At 41.9% G+C, this 19,795-nt stretch overlaps 2 protein-coding genes across 2 annotated transcripts in view; one reads left to right on the forward strand and one right to left on the reverse strand.

Moving 5' to 3' along the window:
* The window catches only part of LOC142216490 (gamma-crystallin-3-like), a 401,417-nt gene that overhangs the window by 22,248 nt on the left and 359,374 nt on the right, over positions 1-19,795 (reverse strand). The gene's annotated exons all lie outside the window — the stretch shown is intronic.
* LOC142216374 (gamma-crystallin-3-like) lies at positions 13,284-16,588 on the forward strand. The gene is made up of 3 exons (XM_075284159.1): positions 13,284-13,399; positions 14,333-14,575; positions 16,209-16,588. The coding sequence occupies exons 1-3, from the start codon at positions 13,391-13,393 to the stop codon at positions 16,482-16,484; spliced, it is 528 nt and encodes a 175-aa protein (XP_075140260.1). The 5' UTR covers positions 13,284-13,390; the 3' UTR covers positions 16,485-16,588.

The raw sequence follows: 19,795 nt of genomic DNA on the forward strand, positions 1-19,795 counted from the left end.
TTCATTTCTATGGGGAGCACTCGTATGCCGGCTCCCATAGAAATGAATGGAGCTGCTTTATATGCCGCTTATTCTGAACGTGTTTTACGTTCAGAATAAGCTTCAGTATACGTAGTGTGAATGCCCCCTAAGGGTTGCAGTTTCCCGAATTAAGTCACTTTTTGGTACTCTACTACACTAGCACCTTAGGGGCTAATGTGTCATGGCAACTGAAATGATTCTGCCTAATGGCTTTCTTTGCCCTGCTGTGTGCCAATACAGCAGCTTTCCTCAACATGTGGGGCATTTCCGTAGTCAGTAGAACTTGTGTAACAAATTGTTGGATACATTTTCTTCTTTCAATCATTGTAAAAATGAAAAAATTGCGACTAAAGAAACATTTTATTGCAAAAATATAATGTTTTATTTTCACTGCCCAATGTTAATAAATCTATGAAAGAGCTGTTGGATCTGAATGCTCAGAATACAACTTGAAACTTTCCTTGAGGGGAGTAGTTTACAAAATGGGGTCATGTTTTGGGGTTTCCATAGTTCTGGTACTTTAGGGGCTCTGCAAATGAGACATGGCACCTAAAAGCTATTCCTGCAAATTTTGCCCTCTAAAAGCCAAATAGTGTTCTTTCCATTTTGAGCCCTGCCAGTTTATGATCACATATACCTAGAACTTATTGTCTATATTTTATTAACTCTTTCTTAGTGGATTAAAAAACAAAACAAAACAAAACAAAAAAACAACAAATCTAGCATTGCTTTTTACATCTGGCATTGCTTTTTACATAAATTTTTTAACATTTTTTACAGCTACAGCAATACCTCATTTATATTGTTTATCTATTACTAATTTTAGCAGACATTTGTCGACATAAATCAATTATTTTTGTATCACCATATTATGAGATATGATATGTAACATTTTTATTTTTCAGTTAATCGAGGTGAAGGGCTTATTTTTTTGCATGGTGAGCTAAACTTTTTATTGCTACTGTTTTTTGATAACTTTTTATAGAAAAAAAAATCACTTCTGTTTTATTTTTTTAATGACGTTTTAGTTTTTAATTTTTTTTTTTTTTTTAACTTTTTTGTGCTGTCTCACTAGGGGACCCGAATCAATGATGCTCTGATCGCTGGTTCAATACTATACACTGCAATACACGTCTGCATAGGCTGATTCCTTCCCATATCTGCAGGATCAAGCTGTTATATGGGGTCCTGGAACCCCAGAATTAATGGTGCTAGCTGTAAGTTACAGGACGTAATTGAACATCGAGATGCGTAAACAATCTAGGATTATGTACTGTCGCTAAGGGAATAAATATGATGGGATTTTTTAAACTTTTTATTGTTTATTTTTTTATTCTTTATTTTAAACATTTAGAATTTTTGTTTTTTAGACTTTTTACATGTCTTATCCACAGTGAAACGTGCATCACGCAAAGGTTCAGTTAGGAGGCCATTGCTTGGCAACCCCTCAGACCCTGCAATATTATCACAGGGCATACGAGAGTTGGCAGGGTGGGGCGATCTTGCCCTCAGACCCCCTGGATACCATGATCACTATCTGCTGGAGTTTGAGTATTTTCAGACTCTGGCAGCTGGTTCTGGACTTATGCTGAAGTTATGCTGCATGCACTGCTCCTGTGCCAGTGGCATTACAGTGCAGTATTATTATGGTCCTGAGCATTAAGTATACGCTCAGTGCAATGTAATGGTATAGTGCAGAACAGGAAAGAGTTAAAAGAACCCCATAGTGTAACATCAAACATCTTTCCATTATCTTCAGTACAGAGGTATTCATTGAGCTTTTGCAAAGTTTTGGGAGCATATTCAGGATGCGATAATACATAGTTGTTGAGTCCTCATGGTGAAGTAGGGGGACAATTATATTGTTTTCTGATTACTAGAGAGATAAGCGCATGATCCAACCAAACTATGCAATGAATCTGAGACTTATGACACCTATTTAAAGAGGACCTTTCACCACTTTTGGGCACATGCAGTGTTATATACTGCCGGAAAGCTGACAGTGCGCTGAATTCAGCGCACTGTCGGCTTTCCAGATCTGTGCCCGGTGTAAAGAGCTTACGGTGCCGGTACCGTAGCTCTTCTATGGTCAGCAGGGTGTTTCTGACCATTAGCCAGAGACGTCCTTCTGCCTCGCGGCGCCAATCGCGCTGTACTGTGGAGCCGGGAGGAACGCCCCCTCCCTCTGCTCACAGAGCTCGTCCATAGACGAGTATTATCAGGAGCGGGAGGGGGGAGTTCCTCCAAGGTCCACAGTACAGCGCGATAGGCGCCGCGAGGCAGAAGGACGTCTCTGGCTAACTGTCAGAAACGCCCTTCTGACCATAGAGGACTACGGTGCTGGCACCGTAAGCTCTTTACAGCGGGCACAGATCGGGAAAGCCGACAGTGCGCTGAATTCAGCGCACTGTCAGCTTTCCAGCAGTATATAACACTGCATGTGCCCAAAAGTGGTGAAAGGTCCTCTTTAAGAAGGATTTGTCTACCAGAAAATAATCTATTCTAGTATACACTCCGTGAAGGTGTGAGTAGAGTGTAAAATCATGTACTGTAGGGTGTTGTATATACCAAATATCACAATAAAAGGTATCCCTCTAATAGCCTTTCTAAAGGCTATGCAAAGATAAGTTTAGTTTAAAATGCCTACTGCAAATGATAAATTCCCTTTAAATGACAATGGTAAGTCCAGATATACAGTGGCTTTTAAAAGTATTCATAACCCTTGAACTTTTTCACATTTTGTTACCTTACAACCACAAATGTAATAGACTAACTCAACGTAGCAGATAATTGTTAAATGGAAGGAAAATGATACATGGTTTTCAAAATTGTAATCAAATAAAAATTTGAAAAGTATATTCAACCCCCCTATATCAATACTTTGTAGAGCCACCTTTCACTACAATTACAGCTGCAAATCTTTTGGGGTCTCTTCCAGCTTTGCAGATCTAGAGACTGAGATTCTTCTTTGCAAAATAGCCCAAGCTCAGCCAGATAAGAAGGAGACCGTCTATGAACAGTAATTTTTGTGACTACAGATACTCAATGGGATTTAGCTCTGGACTTTGCCTGCTCCATTCTAACACATGAATATTTTTTATATAAATCATTCCACTGTAGCTCTGGCAGTATATTTAGAGTCATTGTCTTGCTGGAAGGTGAATCTTCTTCCCAGTCTCAACTATTTTGCAGCCTCTAACACGTTTTCTTCCAGGATTGTCCTGTATTTAGCTCCATCTTTCCATCAACTCTGATGTCTCCCTGTCCCTGCTGAAGAAAAGCATCCCCACAGTATGATACTGCTACCACCATGTGTCACAATGGGGATGATGTGTTCAGGGTTCATTGCAATGGATTTTATTTAGGGGTATCAGAGTACAGGGGGTTGAATACTTTTGCATGTCAAAATTTTCAGATTTTTATTTGATTAAAAATTTGAAAACCTATTTACCATCAGGCCCAGGTGCCCTGCCATTGAGGAGGTCCTTTAAGTTTGTCATCCGTAACTGGAGCATTGGGGGAGGATTGGGTCTCTGGAGTAAGTGTCAGTCTTGGAGATACATCGCTAAGCAGTGGTGGTTATCCGAGGGGGACAATGCTCGATGGGGGGGGGGGGTAGGAGGTTGTAAAATTTCGAATAGTAGGCCTAAAGACTGCAGCTACCTATTACATATACAGGAGACCCGAAGCATCTCAGACCTAATGGGATGTTGAAGAGGCATGGCTATCTGTAAGAATCCTGGCCAGTGGGGGGAGTTAATGAACCAGATCCTGGATGGTAGCATCTGGATCTTAAGATGTCTATCTTTTTTTAAGTCTGGAGGTTAACTGGATGCAGTGTCCATGCATAAGCACTCTGCTAATTCATGAGAAGGTTTCAGCCAGCTACAAGCTGATTTGCCACAACTCACCGCTACAAAACAAGTCAACCAGCAGATGCCTGTTACTATAAAGCATTGAGTACTTCAACTGATTCTGGCCTGGACATTGCCTTCCTTGTGGATAAACCCTGTGCTTCAGCTCACAGTTGGAGGGGAGCACTGACACCCACTCACCATCTCAGCCCAGGGACCTGAGGATGTCTCCTTACTCCAACTGGCATCACATAGTTACATAGTAGATGAGATTGGATAAAGACATTAGTCCATCAAGTCCAACCTATAACCCAACAATCCCTACAGTGTTGATCCAGGGGAAGGCTAAAAAACCACATGAGGCTGGCAAATCTGGCAGTCAGTATAAAAACCCTGGATCAACGTGTCCTTAAAATGTAGAGTCCATAACCTGTTATATTTCTCTCTTCAAGAATGTAACTGACTTTACCTATTACCTCGTGCACCTCTCTTGGGAGTTTTGCTACCATGACAGTCTATCTTCCTGCAAAGTTCTCCCGAAGTGGTCGCATAGGCATGGACCCAATGCTCATCTAGAGACCGCTTTGACACAGGGAAGTTCTGCTGTCTTACATTTGGATACTGTGCCAAGAGGAGAGAAGGAGTCCTCTGCAAGGAGATGTTGTCCAGAACCTTCCATTAAAACGATGGTGCCAAACACCATCACACCAGTTCAGAGTAAGAGGAACCATCTCCAACTGAAAGCACCCTGGGGGAACTACTACCACCAAGATCGAGTAGCACAGCAGGCACTCCTCACTGGTGTCTGGCCTAGATGCTAGGCTGGTGAGAATGATTGAGGGTACTCAGTCTATCCAGTAGCACAGCATCCTCCACTACTACTCCCATCCTGAGGTCCCCTCCATCTGGGATGTGACAATATTAAATTTGTGAAAATTCATTTGATCTGTATCTAATGTTCTCTATAAAGTTTATTACACTATGAAGTCTCTTCAGGCCCTAAATGATAATAAACCTAGGTCAGAGAAGAGTTCATTCATCTGTCCTAGGTACCATTATAACAATCACCAATCTTCTGATTCTCTTCTTGGTTTCATCTGCCATATTGCTGACATCACTGCTGAGGTCTGTGCTTGTCCTCACTGGTCACATGAAGGGAAATGCACATCAGTGTGTTCCGAAATTCCAGCATCATCACATCAATGTTGACATCAGGATGCTAGAGTGTTGGACTGCAATGATACCCTTCATTCTTTTAGAATACAAAATTTTGGGGAGATTTATAACAAATTCTGTCTTTTAGGAATAGATGTGATCATCTCTAGTCGAGCTTTAAGCGCACCCATTGTTGCTTGATTGGCATGGCAACAAAAATCACTTCAGAGGGACAGAGTCTGAAATCTTGCATATTGCAAACTCCTTCCTGCTTCCAGGACCATACACAGTGAAGCCACGTGTACTAGTGTGAGATTTCGGATGCTGTTCCTCTAAGGTGAGACCTTCTGTGCCATGTCAGTCATACAACGATGGATGTGATTATGTCTGACACACTGACTGTTTGACGCTGTGAACCTGCCCTAGTAATTAGATGGGTAATTATTAGCATATTGAATAAAAATGTTTTTAATGTGAATTATCAATTGATTTTGACAATAACATCACTGGGAAGCTCTTATAGGGAAAGTGTCACCAAAATTATTTAATTAATCCAAATTACAGTTTATTAATTTTAAGATGTTTTTGCATTTTTATTTTTCATATTTCAGGGAATTGAAATGTAAGAAATTATTTTTAAAAAACATAAAATAAATTGCAATATTTTCCATTGTTGGACAGCTGAAGAAAGATCATGTGTGTACTGTATCAATAGAGAACACAGATAATTTCTTATTAGAATATGACCTTGATGACAGCAAGAATCCTTGACTAGCAGACACAGCCAACTACCTTCATATCACACACACAAGTCAACTACATGCACATCACACACAGCTCAATTGCATGCATATCACACACGCAACTCAACTGCATGCACATCAAACAGCCAAGTACATACACATTAGAACCATAGCTCAATAACATGCACTTGACATGCACAGCTCCACTGCATGCACATCACATACACAAGGTCAACTATATGCATATCATATACACAGTTCAACTAAATGCACATCACATACACAGCTCAACTGAATGCACATCAAATAACAAACTACATGCACAACACAGCCAAACTACATGCACTTCACATACATAGCTCCCATTGCAGCTTTTCTCCCATGCACGTGAATAGTAGCAGAGATACTTCCAGCTGTATACCATGTATGCAGCATCTGGCACCCAGAGGATGCCAGGTCAGCTGATTGATGCGTGGTCCGGGTCTCGTACCTCTATGAACACATACTGATCCTCACTCATCCAAAGAAGAAGCCTCAGAGATTTCCACTCTTTCCCTTGGAGAAGATGAATAGGCTGCTTAAGTCCATCTGATCAAGGGACCATGATGTTGAAACTGGGGAATCCTCCAGTTCCACCAGTAGGTGTCCTAGGGCTTTCCATGTGGACAAGTCTCTGGATTGGAAGTGGTTGTGGAGAGGAAACATATTGAAAAGGCTCTTATACTATCTAGAAGATTTAAGACCTTATTTTTCATAGTGGAATCTGAGCAGAACCTTTGGGGCCCCCCGCCTAAGATAGATAAAACAATAGCCAAATTATCTTGCTGTACAGTGGTTCTAGATGATGACTATTCTAATCTCCAAGACATTATGAATAGGCGTATGGAGTGCATGCTCAGAAGGGCCTATTCTTTGGTTTTTTCTCAAGCCTCTGTGGGCATGTCTCTAATGAGGTCGCAAATAAGTTGTGCGCTGACCTGGCTCGTCTGGAGAGGGATATCAACTCCAGAGTCTCCAGAGACAATCTATTATCTTTTATGAGGTCAATCTCCTTGGCAGCAGATTACCAGAAGCCTCCTTGCATCAGGTTAGGCTGGCAAAATCTATGACCCTCTCTACAGCATCTAGAAGGCTGTTATGGTTGAAGCCCTGGACAGCTGATAACACCTTCAACTAAAACCTGTGCTCTCTATTTCAGCTGGGTAAACTTTTCAGCAAGGGTCTAGATGACATCATGGAGGTTCTGGCCTACAAAAAAAGTTAAAAGCCAGCCCCAATCATTCAGAGGAAGATCTGGATCTCCCGGTAAGAACAGGAGTTATCATCCGCCTCATCTCAGCCTCAATCCCAGAGGCATACTAGACACCAGTCCAGAGTTCTGGTCTTAAGTTCCTCAAGGAAGGGGAAAAGAATAAGCCTGATTTTTGACGCCAGTTTCTCTCCTCCTATAGCAGCAAATACTCCTATCAGGAGACGACGCTCTCATTTTTTAACGGTTTGGCAGGAAAAGATCCAAGACCCTTGGGTCCTACATGTGATATAGTGGCGTTATGCGGTTGATTTGCTTTGCCCGCTAGAAGACTGGTTCATCTCAACCCGTTCTCTTCTTGCACCAAGACAGGTTATACTGGAAAGGTCCATTCGGGATTATCTGGGCAGTGAGCCTTGGAGAAGGTTCCTCCCTCAGAAGAAGATTGCTTCCCAGTTTTCCCAGATGCTAAAACCATCCAGCGACTGGAGGATGATTATAGATCTGAGATACTTGACTCTTTTCATAAAGAAAAAGCATTTCTGAATGGAGACCATGAAGTCAGTCACATCCTTTCTTTAGCAAGGCAACATCCTTGTTACCCTAGACCTAAAGGATGCCTATTTATATCTTTTGGTTTATCCTCCTCAGAGAAGGCATCTGAGAATCGCTGTTTCAATTGCCGGCCACAGGAGGCATTTCCAATTTGCGGCTCTTTCATTCAACATCTCCTCACCTCCCCACATCTTCACCAAGGTGATGGCTTCAGTAGCAGCCGCACTCAGACTTCAACGTCTGTTCATAGTGCCATATCTGGATGACTTGCTAATAAAGGCCCAGTCAGAAACCAGCCTGCTCCAGCATCTGCTCATAGCCATGTCCTTTTTCTAGCACCTAAGCTGGTTAATAAATTGAGAGAAGTCAGTGGTGATCCCCTCAACTGAAAGAAAGTTCTTCGGGTTTGTCTTTTGGACTCAGACCGCATGGACATTTCTGTACTCCTCTTTCCTCTTAGAGGAAGATTGGTCAAGATTTAGTCCAACAATTTGACAACCATAATATACCTAAAGCAGTGGTTCTTAACCTTGTTTGAGGTACCGAACCCACCAGTTTCGTATGCATATTCACCGAACCCTTCTTTAGTGATAAATCAAATATGATTATTTTCCAAATTCAAGACATAGGTATATGTTTTTTGTTTTTTTTTACTGGTACACAAAATGAACCATGCATATGGCCTAGGGTTCTATTGAACCCTGGTTAAGAACCACTGACCTAAACAAACAGGAAGGCATCAGATTGTTACTCCTCACCTGTGCACAGAAAAATCTGACCCATCTAGCCACAGTTTACATCAGGACCTCCCTGAGCATAGTAGCATATCAGTTGATTTGGGGTCTCTCAATCAAGAGGGCTTCCACCAAAATTACCCTGGTCTTCCAGAAGTAGACCATATAGCGAACAGATTCCATGCCAGGATAGAGACGTTCTGCTCACTGTATGAGGAGGATTATTCCTTGGCAGTGGATAATCCTGTCCATCCCTCGGAAGTTCAGGCTGGTGTATATCTTCCCTTCTCTTTCCATGATACCAAAGGTATTGATGAAATTCAAACAGGACTAAGCCTCTGTAATAGCCATTCTACCACTGTGGCCAAAAAGAGCTTGGTTTCCCAAATCATGTTGCTGAATTGAGGAATCTATTGGCTTCCCCTACTCCAGAACCTGGTTTCTCAAGGAACTCAAAAATGCCAGGATCTGAGATTCAACCTGACAGCCTGGAGGTTGGTCAGTCCCTATAGAGATCTAGAGGACTGTCAGAGGCCATCCTGAAGACCCTTTCCTGCACCAGAGCAGAATTCATTAATAAAAGCTACCTAAGGATAGGTAATGTCTTCAGGGAGTGGTGCTCCAGACGAGAAGCTGATAGTTTGAATCCTTCTACAGGAGTGATTTAAAACTTTCTTCAGGACGGCTTGGATACGGGTCTTTCTCCTGCCACACTGAAGGTACAAGTCTCAGCCCTATCTGCTTGCTTAGGCAGACAACTGTCTCAGAATCCCTTAGTTTCTAGATTCATTAAGGGTGCTATGAGACTTAGGCCGGTGGTTTCAGCTCCTGTTCCACAGTGAGATCTAGCCTGGGGTCTCTGCTTTTTGAACCATTGGAGGATGTGGATCTTAAGTTTCTGGTCTATAAAACCACTTTTTTGCTAGCCATCACCTCAGCAAACAGAGTGGGTGAGCTGCAGGCTCACATATATGTTGTCCTTTTCAGATATGGTCCAGCTCAGATTTCTTCCTGGGTTCAACCCCACGGTACTCTCCTTGGCCAATATCAACTGGGTGGTTTTATTACCAGGTTTTTTTCCCCCAACTTCATCATCATCTGAGGAGGAAAGGCTTCACACACTGAAAGTAGTAAGGTATCTCCAGATCAATCCTCTACGTACATGACCCTTCAGAAGATTGGAGAACCTCCTGGTTGATATGTATGATAGAGGCAAAGGTCTCAAAGCTTCCAAACCCCCCTTATCAAGGTGGAATAGGGAAGCAATTAAAATTGCATTTTGCTCTCGGGGTTAACACCTCCCGAGTTCATCAGAGCTTATTCATCTACGACTGTATCGACCTCCTGGGCTGAGAGTCATTCATTGCTTCTGGAATAGATTTGTGCAGCTGCTGCTTGATCATCCCAGCTGACTTTTGTAAAGCACTATCATTTAGATGTCCAGAGTTCAGAGGCTGCTACCTTTTGACATTCAGTCAGTGCTGTAGAGTGAGGAAATCCTCCTTAGGGGATGTGCTTGCTACATCCCCATATTGTGCTGCTAGTAGGACATTAGAGAATTTTTGATTATGATTAGAAATGAGCGAGTAGTATTCGATCGAGTAGGTATTCGATCGAATACTACGGTATTCGAAATATTCGTATTCGATCGAATACTACTGCTGCTATTCGCAGTAAATATTCGATTCAGAGCCAGCGTTAATTGGCCAAATGCTATACAGTGTATAGCATTGGGCAAATCAACGCTGGTTCTGCAGCAGGCTCGTCCTTGCTAGTCAGGAGAGGTGGCAGCTTGCTGTTACGAGCGAGCTTACTTTTTCTCATAGGATTGAATTGACCAGCATTGATTGGCTAGTGTACAGCATTCGGCCAATCAACGCTGGTCCTGCCGGAGGCTCGTCTGTGAGGAGGCGGAGTCTAAAATTTGACCGCAATGGAGACTGCTGTGGTCCGATCTTAGACTCCGCCTCCTCACAGACGAGCCTCCGGCAGGACCAGCGTTGATTGGCCGAATGCTGTACACAAGCCGATCAACGCTGGCCAATTCATTCCTATGAGAAAAAGTAAGCTTGCTCGTAACATCAAGCTGCCACCTCTCCTGACTAGCAAGGACGAGCCTGCTGCAGAACCAGCATTGATTTGCTGCAGGCTCGTCCTTGCTAGTCAGGAGAGCTGGCAGCTTGATGTTACGAGGGAGCTTACTTTTTATCAGCGCAACTGAAGCACTGTGCAGTTAAAGTGCATGGACCCCTTAGACTATAATGGGGTCAGTGCGCTTTAACTGCACAGCGCTCCTCCTAAACACTCTCCTCCTGCTATTCATGGACTTGGTGACTCTCCTTTAGTCGAATAGTGGTTTCCCCTGAAATGAGCATTTTTTCCCATAGACTATAATGGGATTCGATATTCGATCGAGTAGTCGAATATTGAGGCTCTACTCGAAACTAATATCGAATCTCGAATATTTCACTGTTCACTCATCTCTAATTATGATGTTAATCTATTTTCCCTTAGTCTTAACATCTGCCTCTTCATGTAAACTGTATCCTATAGATAAGGGATAAATTATCATGGCACTGCCCCTTTAATGCTTTTTTTCTCACACACCTTTGTGTATGTTTTTTGTTTTTTATACAAAAACTTAAAGTTTACCTCAGTTTTTATGAAAAGTTTAAATATGTGCATGGTTTTGCAGGACAGTTTGTTCTATGACTGTGTTTCCCCCACAGTTTAATGTCACCCTCCCATTGCCCCAGTTTAATGTCCCCTTCCAGCTTCTCCCACAGTTTAATGTCCCCCCTACCTTCCCACACAGTTTAATGTCGCCCTGCAGATGCCCCCACAATGTAATGTCCCTCTTCAGGTATCAAACATAAAAAACACCAATACTCAACTCTTGTCGCTCCCCTGCTGTTCTTATCTTCTGTCTCTGGTCTGGAGGCATCAGGGAACTGTAAGTGTGATGTAAGTGACATCACTTCATCATGCCTACTACTGCCGGAGCACAGACAGGGATCAAATCTTGGTACAACCCCTTTAAGACTAAGTTCACACATGTCAGATTTTGCATCTGGCCCTATAACTCCTGGCTCAGCCTGTACATGCCTCACATGATTAAATGACTTGTAGTAAGAAAAAGACAAATTTTAACCTGCTATGGAGTGCAGGGACCACCTCCCATCTTCCTTAATACCTATGACTCTTACCAGGAGCACAAGCAACAACTTTCCAGACAGTGGCGTAAGTATCGCGATAGCAGCCATAGCGGCTGTCGCAGGGGTGGTATCCTTAAGGGTCTGATGTGCCCCTGCTGCATTATTTTTTTAAAAGGCCATTACCTTCTGGAGTAATCCCAGCAGGTAACAGGCCCTATTTACTTACTGATCCTTGTTCCTGCACATCGGCACCTTCACTTCTCCGTGCGTCACGTTGCTGAGGTCCCTTGAAGAGGAAAAGGAAGGTGAGCAAGAACTGGGAACGGTAACTAAAGCAACAGACTCACGGCAAAAAAAATAAAAATAAAAATAAATAAATTTATATGTATAGTATTACTCACCTCTCCGATACTATCTTTGGCCCCATAATGATGTTACAGACGCCCCTTGGATCGGCCAGTGTAGTGAATCATAATGATTTCTGTGCAACTCATGTCATTGTAGTGAGCCAAAAACAACAAGGAGTCGAGGTAGAGCCCAGGAGAGGTAAGTTCCACTAGTTTTTGTTTTTCACCTCCCATAGGCCTCCAATCACTATACTCTGGGGTCTGAAAAGTGGGTGGTATACCCCCCCAATTTTTGGTTCTACTGAACCTCAAATTTTTGCAACTTTTGTAATATTTGCAATGAATATTGTTGGGGCCACTATGGGACATCATACTGTGCAGAGGGGCCATGATGGGACATAATACTGTGTGGAGAGGCCACTATAGGACATAGTACTGTGTGGAGAGGCCACTGTTGGAAATTATACTGTATGGAGGCTCCTGTCGAACATTATAATGTTTGGAGGGTCCGCTATGGAAAATGACGTATGGGACATTACCATATAGGCCTGAAGCCTCCTAGGAGTAACATCAGATCCCGGAGCGATGAGTAACACTGTTTATCATGTTCCCTCACCTCCCCTGGGGCTTCGGTTATTATACTCGGGGATCTGAAAAGACCCTGAGTATAATAATAGCGGTAGTGGGATAGCGGCCTGGCCACCTATAGTACAAGGGGAAGTGAACAGGTCCGGGGAGGTTGGTAAATAGGCCGCTACCTGCTGGGGATACTCCAGCAGGCAGCGGCCTATTATAAAACAAAGAAACATAAAGTGCTCATACCGACCTCGATGCTGATGCTGCTGCACCCACTTCTTCTGGCAGACGTCTGCATATCAGCGTAGGCGATGTGATGACGCCGCCTAGGCTGATACATAGACGTCTGAACCAACGCAAGGAGAGAGGCAGCTCTCCTGCGCTGGTTCAAAGAAAAAAAGTTTAAAAAAATTTAAAAATCGCCCGGGCTGCCACCCCCCTCCGTTCCGCCGCCCGAGGCGAGCGCCTCACCTTGCCTCACTAGAGATGCGGTGCTGGTGGACTAACCCAAGTCAAAAGTTTGCTATGGGTCTCAGTCTTTGCTAGTTATGCCTTTGGACCCCAGAGTATTTTAAAATAAATGATTATAATATAGGAAATTCACCTCAATTTAGGCAGTATGTACTATATGTGATTGCATTATTTTATGTTTAAACTATTTTATTGTATAAATATTATCCTACTATAATTTTTGCAAGATGGTGGGGAATGAAGCATGCCTTTCCGAAGAAGATGTGCTGATGCAGGTCATGAAAAAAGGTCATAGTGTAGCATTTTTTTCTTTAAAGCAATGGTCTTTGTAACAGGGACAATGAGAAACCACTGTGAAAAGATCCAACCATTGTTTCATTGTTTTTGTTGACAAAACCTGAATTACAGTTAACCATTGCAAAAAAAAAAAAAAAAAGCAGCACTATAGTTACAGTATATAAGGCAATCTACACAATGCAGGGACAGTATACAAATCATACATTTCCAGAGTGTACTGCGCTGAAGCCAAAATGGGAAAGGTAAAGGCTCTGTTCATTTTCAATATACTATAGAAAATGTCTCTAAAATGTATTATTTAATTAACCTCTTAATGAGCAAGCCATTTATTCCTGAGTCTGACCATTCCTGTCACATTTTATTAGATTTTTCATTTCATGCACTTTTAAAAACTACAACTTATTTTTTTGTTTTGGTTGTTAAAATATGCCTTTTCCAGTAATACATAGATTTAAATGTTGTTATTTTTATTATTGCATTTTTATCACATTACCTTATGGGAGTGATCTGACATATGACCAATAAGTGTGAGGTTTCTTCCTGAGAAGAAAAAGCACCCATGTCTTCTAATCCTGCAAACCCCCTTAAGGCTAAGGCCCCACGGGCTGGAAACACCGCGCTAAAGCGCTGTGGGAACAACCAAGGCGTTAACGCATTGCGGTTCTTCCTGCACCGCTTTAAACAGGAAGTTCACAGAGTTTTCCTCCGCGGACTTTCTGTTACAATTATATCTATGGGAAAGCTACCGGCGTATCCGTAGATATAATTGACATGTTGTGGTTTTCAAAACCACGACGGTTCCCTTGCCAAAGCCCTGTTTGGGCGAAACGCACGTCGGGTCGTGGTACAGTCCTACATGGCGGTATAGGTAAAGTTGTTGGGGGTCTTTGTGAGCTATCTACATGTTGGTTCCTATGTGCAGGGTATTGATGTGAGTTTTGGTGATGCCTATTCTCCGTACAATTGCTATCTGGATATTAACTCCTGCACATGTATTGTTTTCCTATATAGCATAAGTGACCCTACTAACAATATACACTGATACATACTTACCTCCTTAGTATCGTACCTTTTTGGGTTTATCTGTTCCCCTGTATATGTAAATTGTATGTTTCCTTGTTGTTTTTTCATATATGTATTTTTATATTAATAAAATGTATACTTTGTTATTTCAGATCATCTTCTATGAAGACAAGAACTTCCAGGGCCGCTCTTATGAGTGTAGCTCTGACTGTTCTGACTTGCACTCATACTTCAGCCGCTGCAATTCAATTAGAGTGGAGAATGGAAACTGGGTATTATATGAATTCCCTAACTATAAGGGGCACCAATATTTTCTGAAAAGGGGAGAATATCCTGATTTTCAGCAATGGCTGGGTTTCAATGACTCTATCAGATCTTGTCGTTTAACCCCTCAGGTAAGTAAATATCTATTTTAATTATTGCATCATTTAAATTCATGTTTACCCCTAAAAAGGTTATACAAGATAAAAAAAATGGTCTACTTTTCCCCAGAATTATCACCACTTTTGTCCATAGACTGTGTTTGGTATTGCAACTCTCTTTCAGTAAGTAGTATTGAGCTACAAAACCAGCCATAGATCTGTGCCAGAGCCAGATTCTGTTGCAGAAACGGCATGGAAGACTATTCCCTTGACTGTTTCCAGTTTTGAAATGGCAGACAACTGTGGACCCCATTATAGTCAATGGAGAGCCATTGTTTTAGTGGTTTGTTGTTCATGTTTTCTGGGAGACCTGCTAGGGTGAACCTAGCGATAGTCATCAGACAAGAGTCATGCTGTTTCTGCAATAAAAGCAGACCTTATTTCTAATCTCATAATCCACTTTAAAGAGGACCTTTCATGGTTTGGGGCACAGGCAGTTCCATATACTGCTGGAAAGTTTACTGAATTCAGCGCACTGTCGGCTTTCCTGATCTGTGTCCCGGGTAAAGAGCTATCAGTAGCTGTATTACCGCGGAGAGGCAGAAGACGCATACGGGCAGTCACCTTTGTAAACCCATTCAAATGAATGGGTTTGAAAGCTTACCGCCGGGTTTCCGCCTCCTGTTCAGTTTCGCGGGGCAGAAGACGAAAACCAGCCAGATTGGCTAAGCCGGGGAACGGGCGCAGATGTGAACCTGCCCTTACAATGCTGAACCATGAGACAGATTTATTATGGGAAGAATATGCAAATCTGTCTCCCAAGATGTAAACAGGGAGACAGTGCCTCTGTTTGCTGCCCTCTATAGCAAGCAACCCTGAACAACATGCCCGACTTCCCAGAAGCTGTATGATGCGAGGTTATAACCAAATCAGTTTCTCAGCTACGGACGGCACCGTTTCTGTCTCTTTGGACATCATCAGCGCTGCATAGAGAGAACTGATTTGGTTTAAGTGAGAGGCTGAGAGACCAGATTATGGGGATAACGTCACTCCTTAGGGGGAGACCACCTTCTCAGGTGTGTGGAGACTTATAGTCGGGCATGTTGTTCAGGGTGCTTGCTATAGAGGGCAGCAAACAGAGACACTGTCTCCCTGTTTACATCTTGGGAGACAGATTTGCATATTCTTCCCATGTTCCTTTGCAGTGGAGCAACTATGGCTATAAGTCTCCACACACCTGAGAAGGTGGTCTCTCCCTAAGGAGTGACGTTATCCCCACAAGCAGATTTATTATGCCTTGTACACCAGTTTTCTGGCATACTAGTCATAAAAAGTCCAACTTTTTTGCTCAAATTTATTTTTTTGTGCAAAAATTGTGACTTTTTAATTTCTGCGCTATTCCTGACACTTTCCTGAAAAAGGGGAGTGGTAAAGATATGTGTTGTAAATGATGTGGGAAATGTATGGCAGTCTGGCATAGGGTGTGCATCGACATAAATAAGTAGCACTTTCAGGGGTTAATAATGTCAGTCTTCATAAATCTGCCCCAATGTGTTCTGTTTTATTAATAACATACCATGCATGTTGAAATGTTGCTGTTTTAGTTCTTAATAACTATATAATATTATAATATATAATAATATTCTCATTTATACACAATTGATAGCATCAAGGCTCCTTCAAAGTGAGGATCTATGAGAGAGAGGACTTCAGGGGACAAATGATGGAATTCACTGAAGACTGTCCATATCTGCATGAACAATTCAATTATCATGACATCCACTCCTGCCATGTCCTTGAAGGTTATTGGATCTTCTATGAGGAGCCCAACTACAGAGGACGTCAGTATTACCTGAGACCTGGAGAGTACAGGAGACACTCTGACTGGGGAGCCATGAGTAGCCGTGTCGGCTCTTTTAGGAGAGCCACAGATTTATACTGATGAAGTTAACGCTGCGAAACTTCACTTCTGTTTATGGAACATACTCAAATATTTTATTTTTTCTTTGCGGATGAGAAACCTATATAAAAAGAAAATAATTCAAAGCATTGTTGAACTTTATTTCAATCCTTTCCGTTATGTTGTAAACTCCAAACATTATTTAACATTAACACATCTTATGATGGAAGCACTCTGGCATTTACGGTTCCCTACAACGTACTTTACCAAAAGATATTAACCCTTTAGTGACCGGCCTGTTTTAGACCTTAAGGATCAAACCATTTTTTCCCTTTTTCTGTCATAACATACCAACAACTATACCTTTATATTTTTCCATCAATGCAGCTGCATGAGGGCTTGTGTTTTTCTGGAGTTGTAGGTTATATTGGCACTATTTTAGTGTAGATACATCTCATTGTTTAACTTTTATTAATTCTTCTTAAGACTTTTTATGTTATACATTTCACATTTTATGCATCTTAAGTAGAGATGAGCGAACAGTAAAATGTCGTTTCGAGTAGCCCCTCAATATTTGACTACTCGAATCGAATATCGAACCCTATTATAGTCTATGGGGGGAAAATGCTTGTTTCAGGGGTAGGCAATGTTCAATCAAATTATACTTACCAAGTCCACGCGTGAGGGTCGGGCTGGATCCTCTGAGAAGTCTTCTCCTTGCAGCGTCCCCGCGGCATCTTCCGGCTCTGAATTCACTCTGCCAGGCATCGGGCCTGGGCAGAGCCGACTGCGCATGCCCGCACTACAAGCGGACATGCGCAGTAGGCTCTGCCCAGGCCCGATACCTGGCAGAGTGAATTCAGAGCCGGAAGACACCGCGGGGAAACTGCACGGAGAAGACTTCTAAAGGTAGGAGAAGAACCAGCGTTGATTGGCCGACTGTATAGCATTCGGTCAATCAATGCTGGTTCTGCATCGAACTTTTCCATTCGAATAGTGAGTGGTACTCGATCGAGTACAAGTATTTCGAATACCGTAGTATTCGATCGAAACCTACTCGATCGAGTACTACTCGCTCATCTCTAATCTTAACCTAATACATGTATTCACTGGCTCGACACAATTACATTGATACAAAATTTGTACATATTGGACCTATTTGGTATCTGTATCAAGTAATGAATATAACAAAAAAATAGTATTTTCAATAAATAGATGAATTTTATTAGAATTATCAAAGAAAAAAATGAGACAGTAAAAACAATTAAAATCGCATCGATATGAGTGAAGGTTTCACTGCAGCATAATATATAGTAATCACACACATGTATAGATAATCAAGTACAACAACAGTGTTTAGATGATAAGAAGTACACAACTGTATGCATTAAATGCATATATGTAGATGCCATCAGTACCAAAGCTTATGGTGTGAATTGAGGTTGTCTCACATTAAATAGATTAGGTATCCAAGGGGTTAATACATGGTTGCAGTGTATTTCAAATGCTCAGAATATAGTCCTTAGTAAGGTAGTATCATATCAATCCAAAGTAGCTGGAACCCTCTGACATACTCCTTAAAAGGGAGGTATAATATAAATATAGAGTCCTCCAAACTACTAAAATGTCATTATTAGTAAATAGATGTAGTAGGACTATAAGAAGTGAATATATTGCATCAAGTTACCACCTATAAACACCTCAAAATGGACTCATTTCTGTGTGAGATAAAGTACCTATAAAAGTGACACCATATACAAAAATAGTACAAAAACCAATTGTAGATCTACCGTATGTGCTTACCAATGCAACCTTCACTCACAGCCCCGACATGTGTTTCGCACACCCTGCTTCTTTTTTACAGTTTGGTAATAATATTTTTTATCTTTGGAAGTAGGTGCCGACTATGAATGTAGAGGTTCTTGCTCATGCTTCAAACACTAGGGCTTAAGTAAAGATTCATGGACACTGGTGCAAAAGCTCAGCTTTGGCCCCTTTGTACAACTTTTTATAAGGTAATTGCCAGTTGAATATTTCCCCAGTGCTGCTGCTGAAACCTAGGAAAGATGTAGACAGTGAGTCGTAAACTTGCCCCAGCTCCTGTCCCTACCTACTTGTCTCACTGACCTATGACAGGGACAACTGGGTGACAGTCCTTTCTCTAGATAAGTATAAACACAAAACATGGACAAGACAACATAGAAGAGGAGACAGCAAGCCAAGGGTCAACACCAGAGAGACAAAGCAGTACCAAAAAGCAAGGTCAGAAATCAGTAAATACAATGGGAAAGAGAACCGCTTAGCAAGGCCAGAGTCATAAAAGCTAGGAAACGTGTGGGCTGATGACCTGTTGATAGGAAGTCCAAAACTCATCCCAGGCTAAGGTTAACCATTAGAGGAGCAGAGAGAAACAAAGGTGTAATAGATGGGTGTGGTGGAAAGTAAATAACAGAGGTGAGGGAATAGAGCAATGTTCAGACAGAGCAACAAGAACCTAAAGCAGGGAATTATAACTGAACATGCCTCCTGTGCCGCAGCATGCAAGGGTGGTGCAGAGACCCCAACAGGCAAAGATGTTACACTTCTCAAACCTATCAGTTGTGTTCCGTCTCGTCTGTGTTGAGTCTCATCTGTGGAAAACAGTCTGTGTGGGGGCTGTAGTACCCAGACTGAGCTCAGCAGTGTCCATAGAAGTCACTGCATCATATGATGCTGTGAGCTTTGAACGCCAGATCACTATAGTAATGAACGGGTATAACACATTAGTGTAGCGATTGGGACATTCACAAGCTCACTGCATAGTAACTGACTATGATGCAATAACTTCTATGCACACGGCCAAGTTCAGTCTGGTTACTACTGCCCACATTCGGTCATGTGCAATGGCCCATAGAAAGAGCTTGAGTTTCAATTTATACCTTAGTCATTTTAATTATAACATATAGATTATGTAGATGGATATCTCTTAGCCAGCTGAGTCTAGTATACCAACTGAGCCACAAGTCAAGAGCCACTAAAATCTTATTAAGATAGGTCAGGTCAATTCTAATAGCAGTGCTCAGAATAAATGCCTCTATACTTATCTCCAAAAAGCATAAGGATTCTACAAAATTGTCCTTGAAACAAGCCACTACTTCCCACATGCCCCCCCCCCAAACCTCCAAGCTAACACGTCTGATCAACAAGGGTATATCAATTACCAGAACTTTCTGCAGTTGTATGTGTAGGATATCTAAAGTCATATAAAGCAAATTATTATTTGTATGTTTATTTATAGAGTACCATTATAGCCATGGTGCTATCCATTCGAGGGTTTACGTACGGTACACAAAACACACAATAGAAATACAATA

The sequence above is a fragment of the Leptodactylus fuscus genome, chromosome 8 (genome assembly GCF_031893055.1).
Source record: "Leptodactylus fuscus isolate aLepFus1 chromosome 8, aLepFus1.hap2, whole genome shotgun sequence".
NCBI classification, from domain to species: domain Eukaryota; kingdom Metazoa; phylum Chordata; class Amphibia; order Anura; family Leptodactylidae; genus Leptodactylus; species Leptodactylus fuscus.

Excerpts from the sequence above, each read along its gene's own strand:
- LOC142216374 (XM_075284159.1), top strand. Across the intron at positions 14,576-16,208 it reads CTTGTCGTTTAACCCCTCAG|CATCAAGGCTCCTTCAAAGT; the intron begins GTAAGTAAATAT and ends CACAATTGATAG.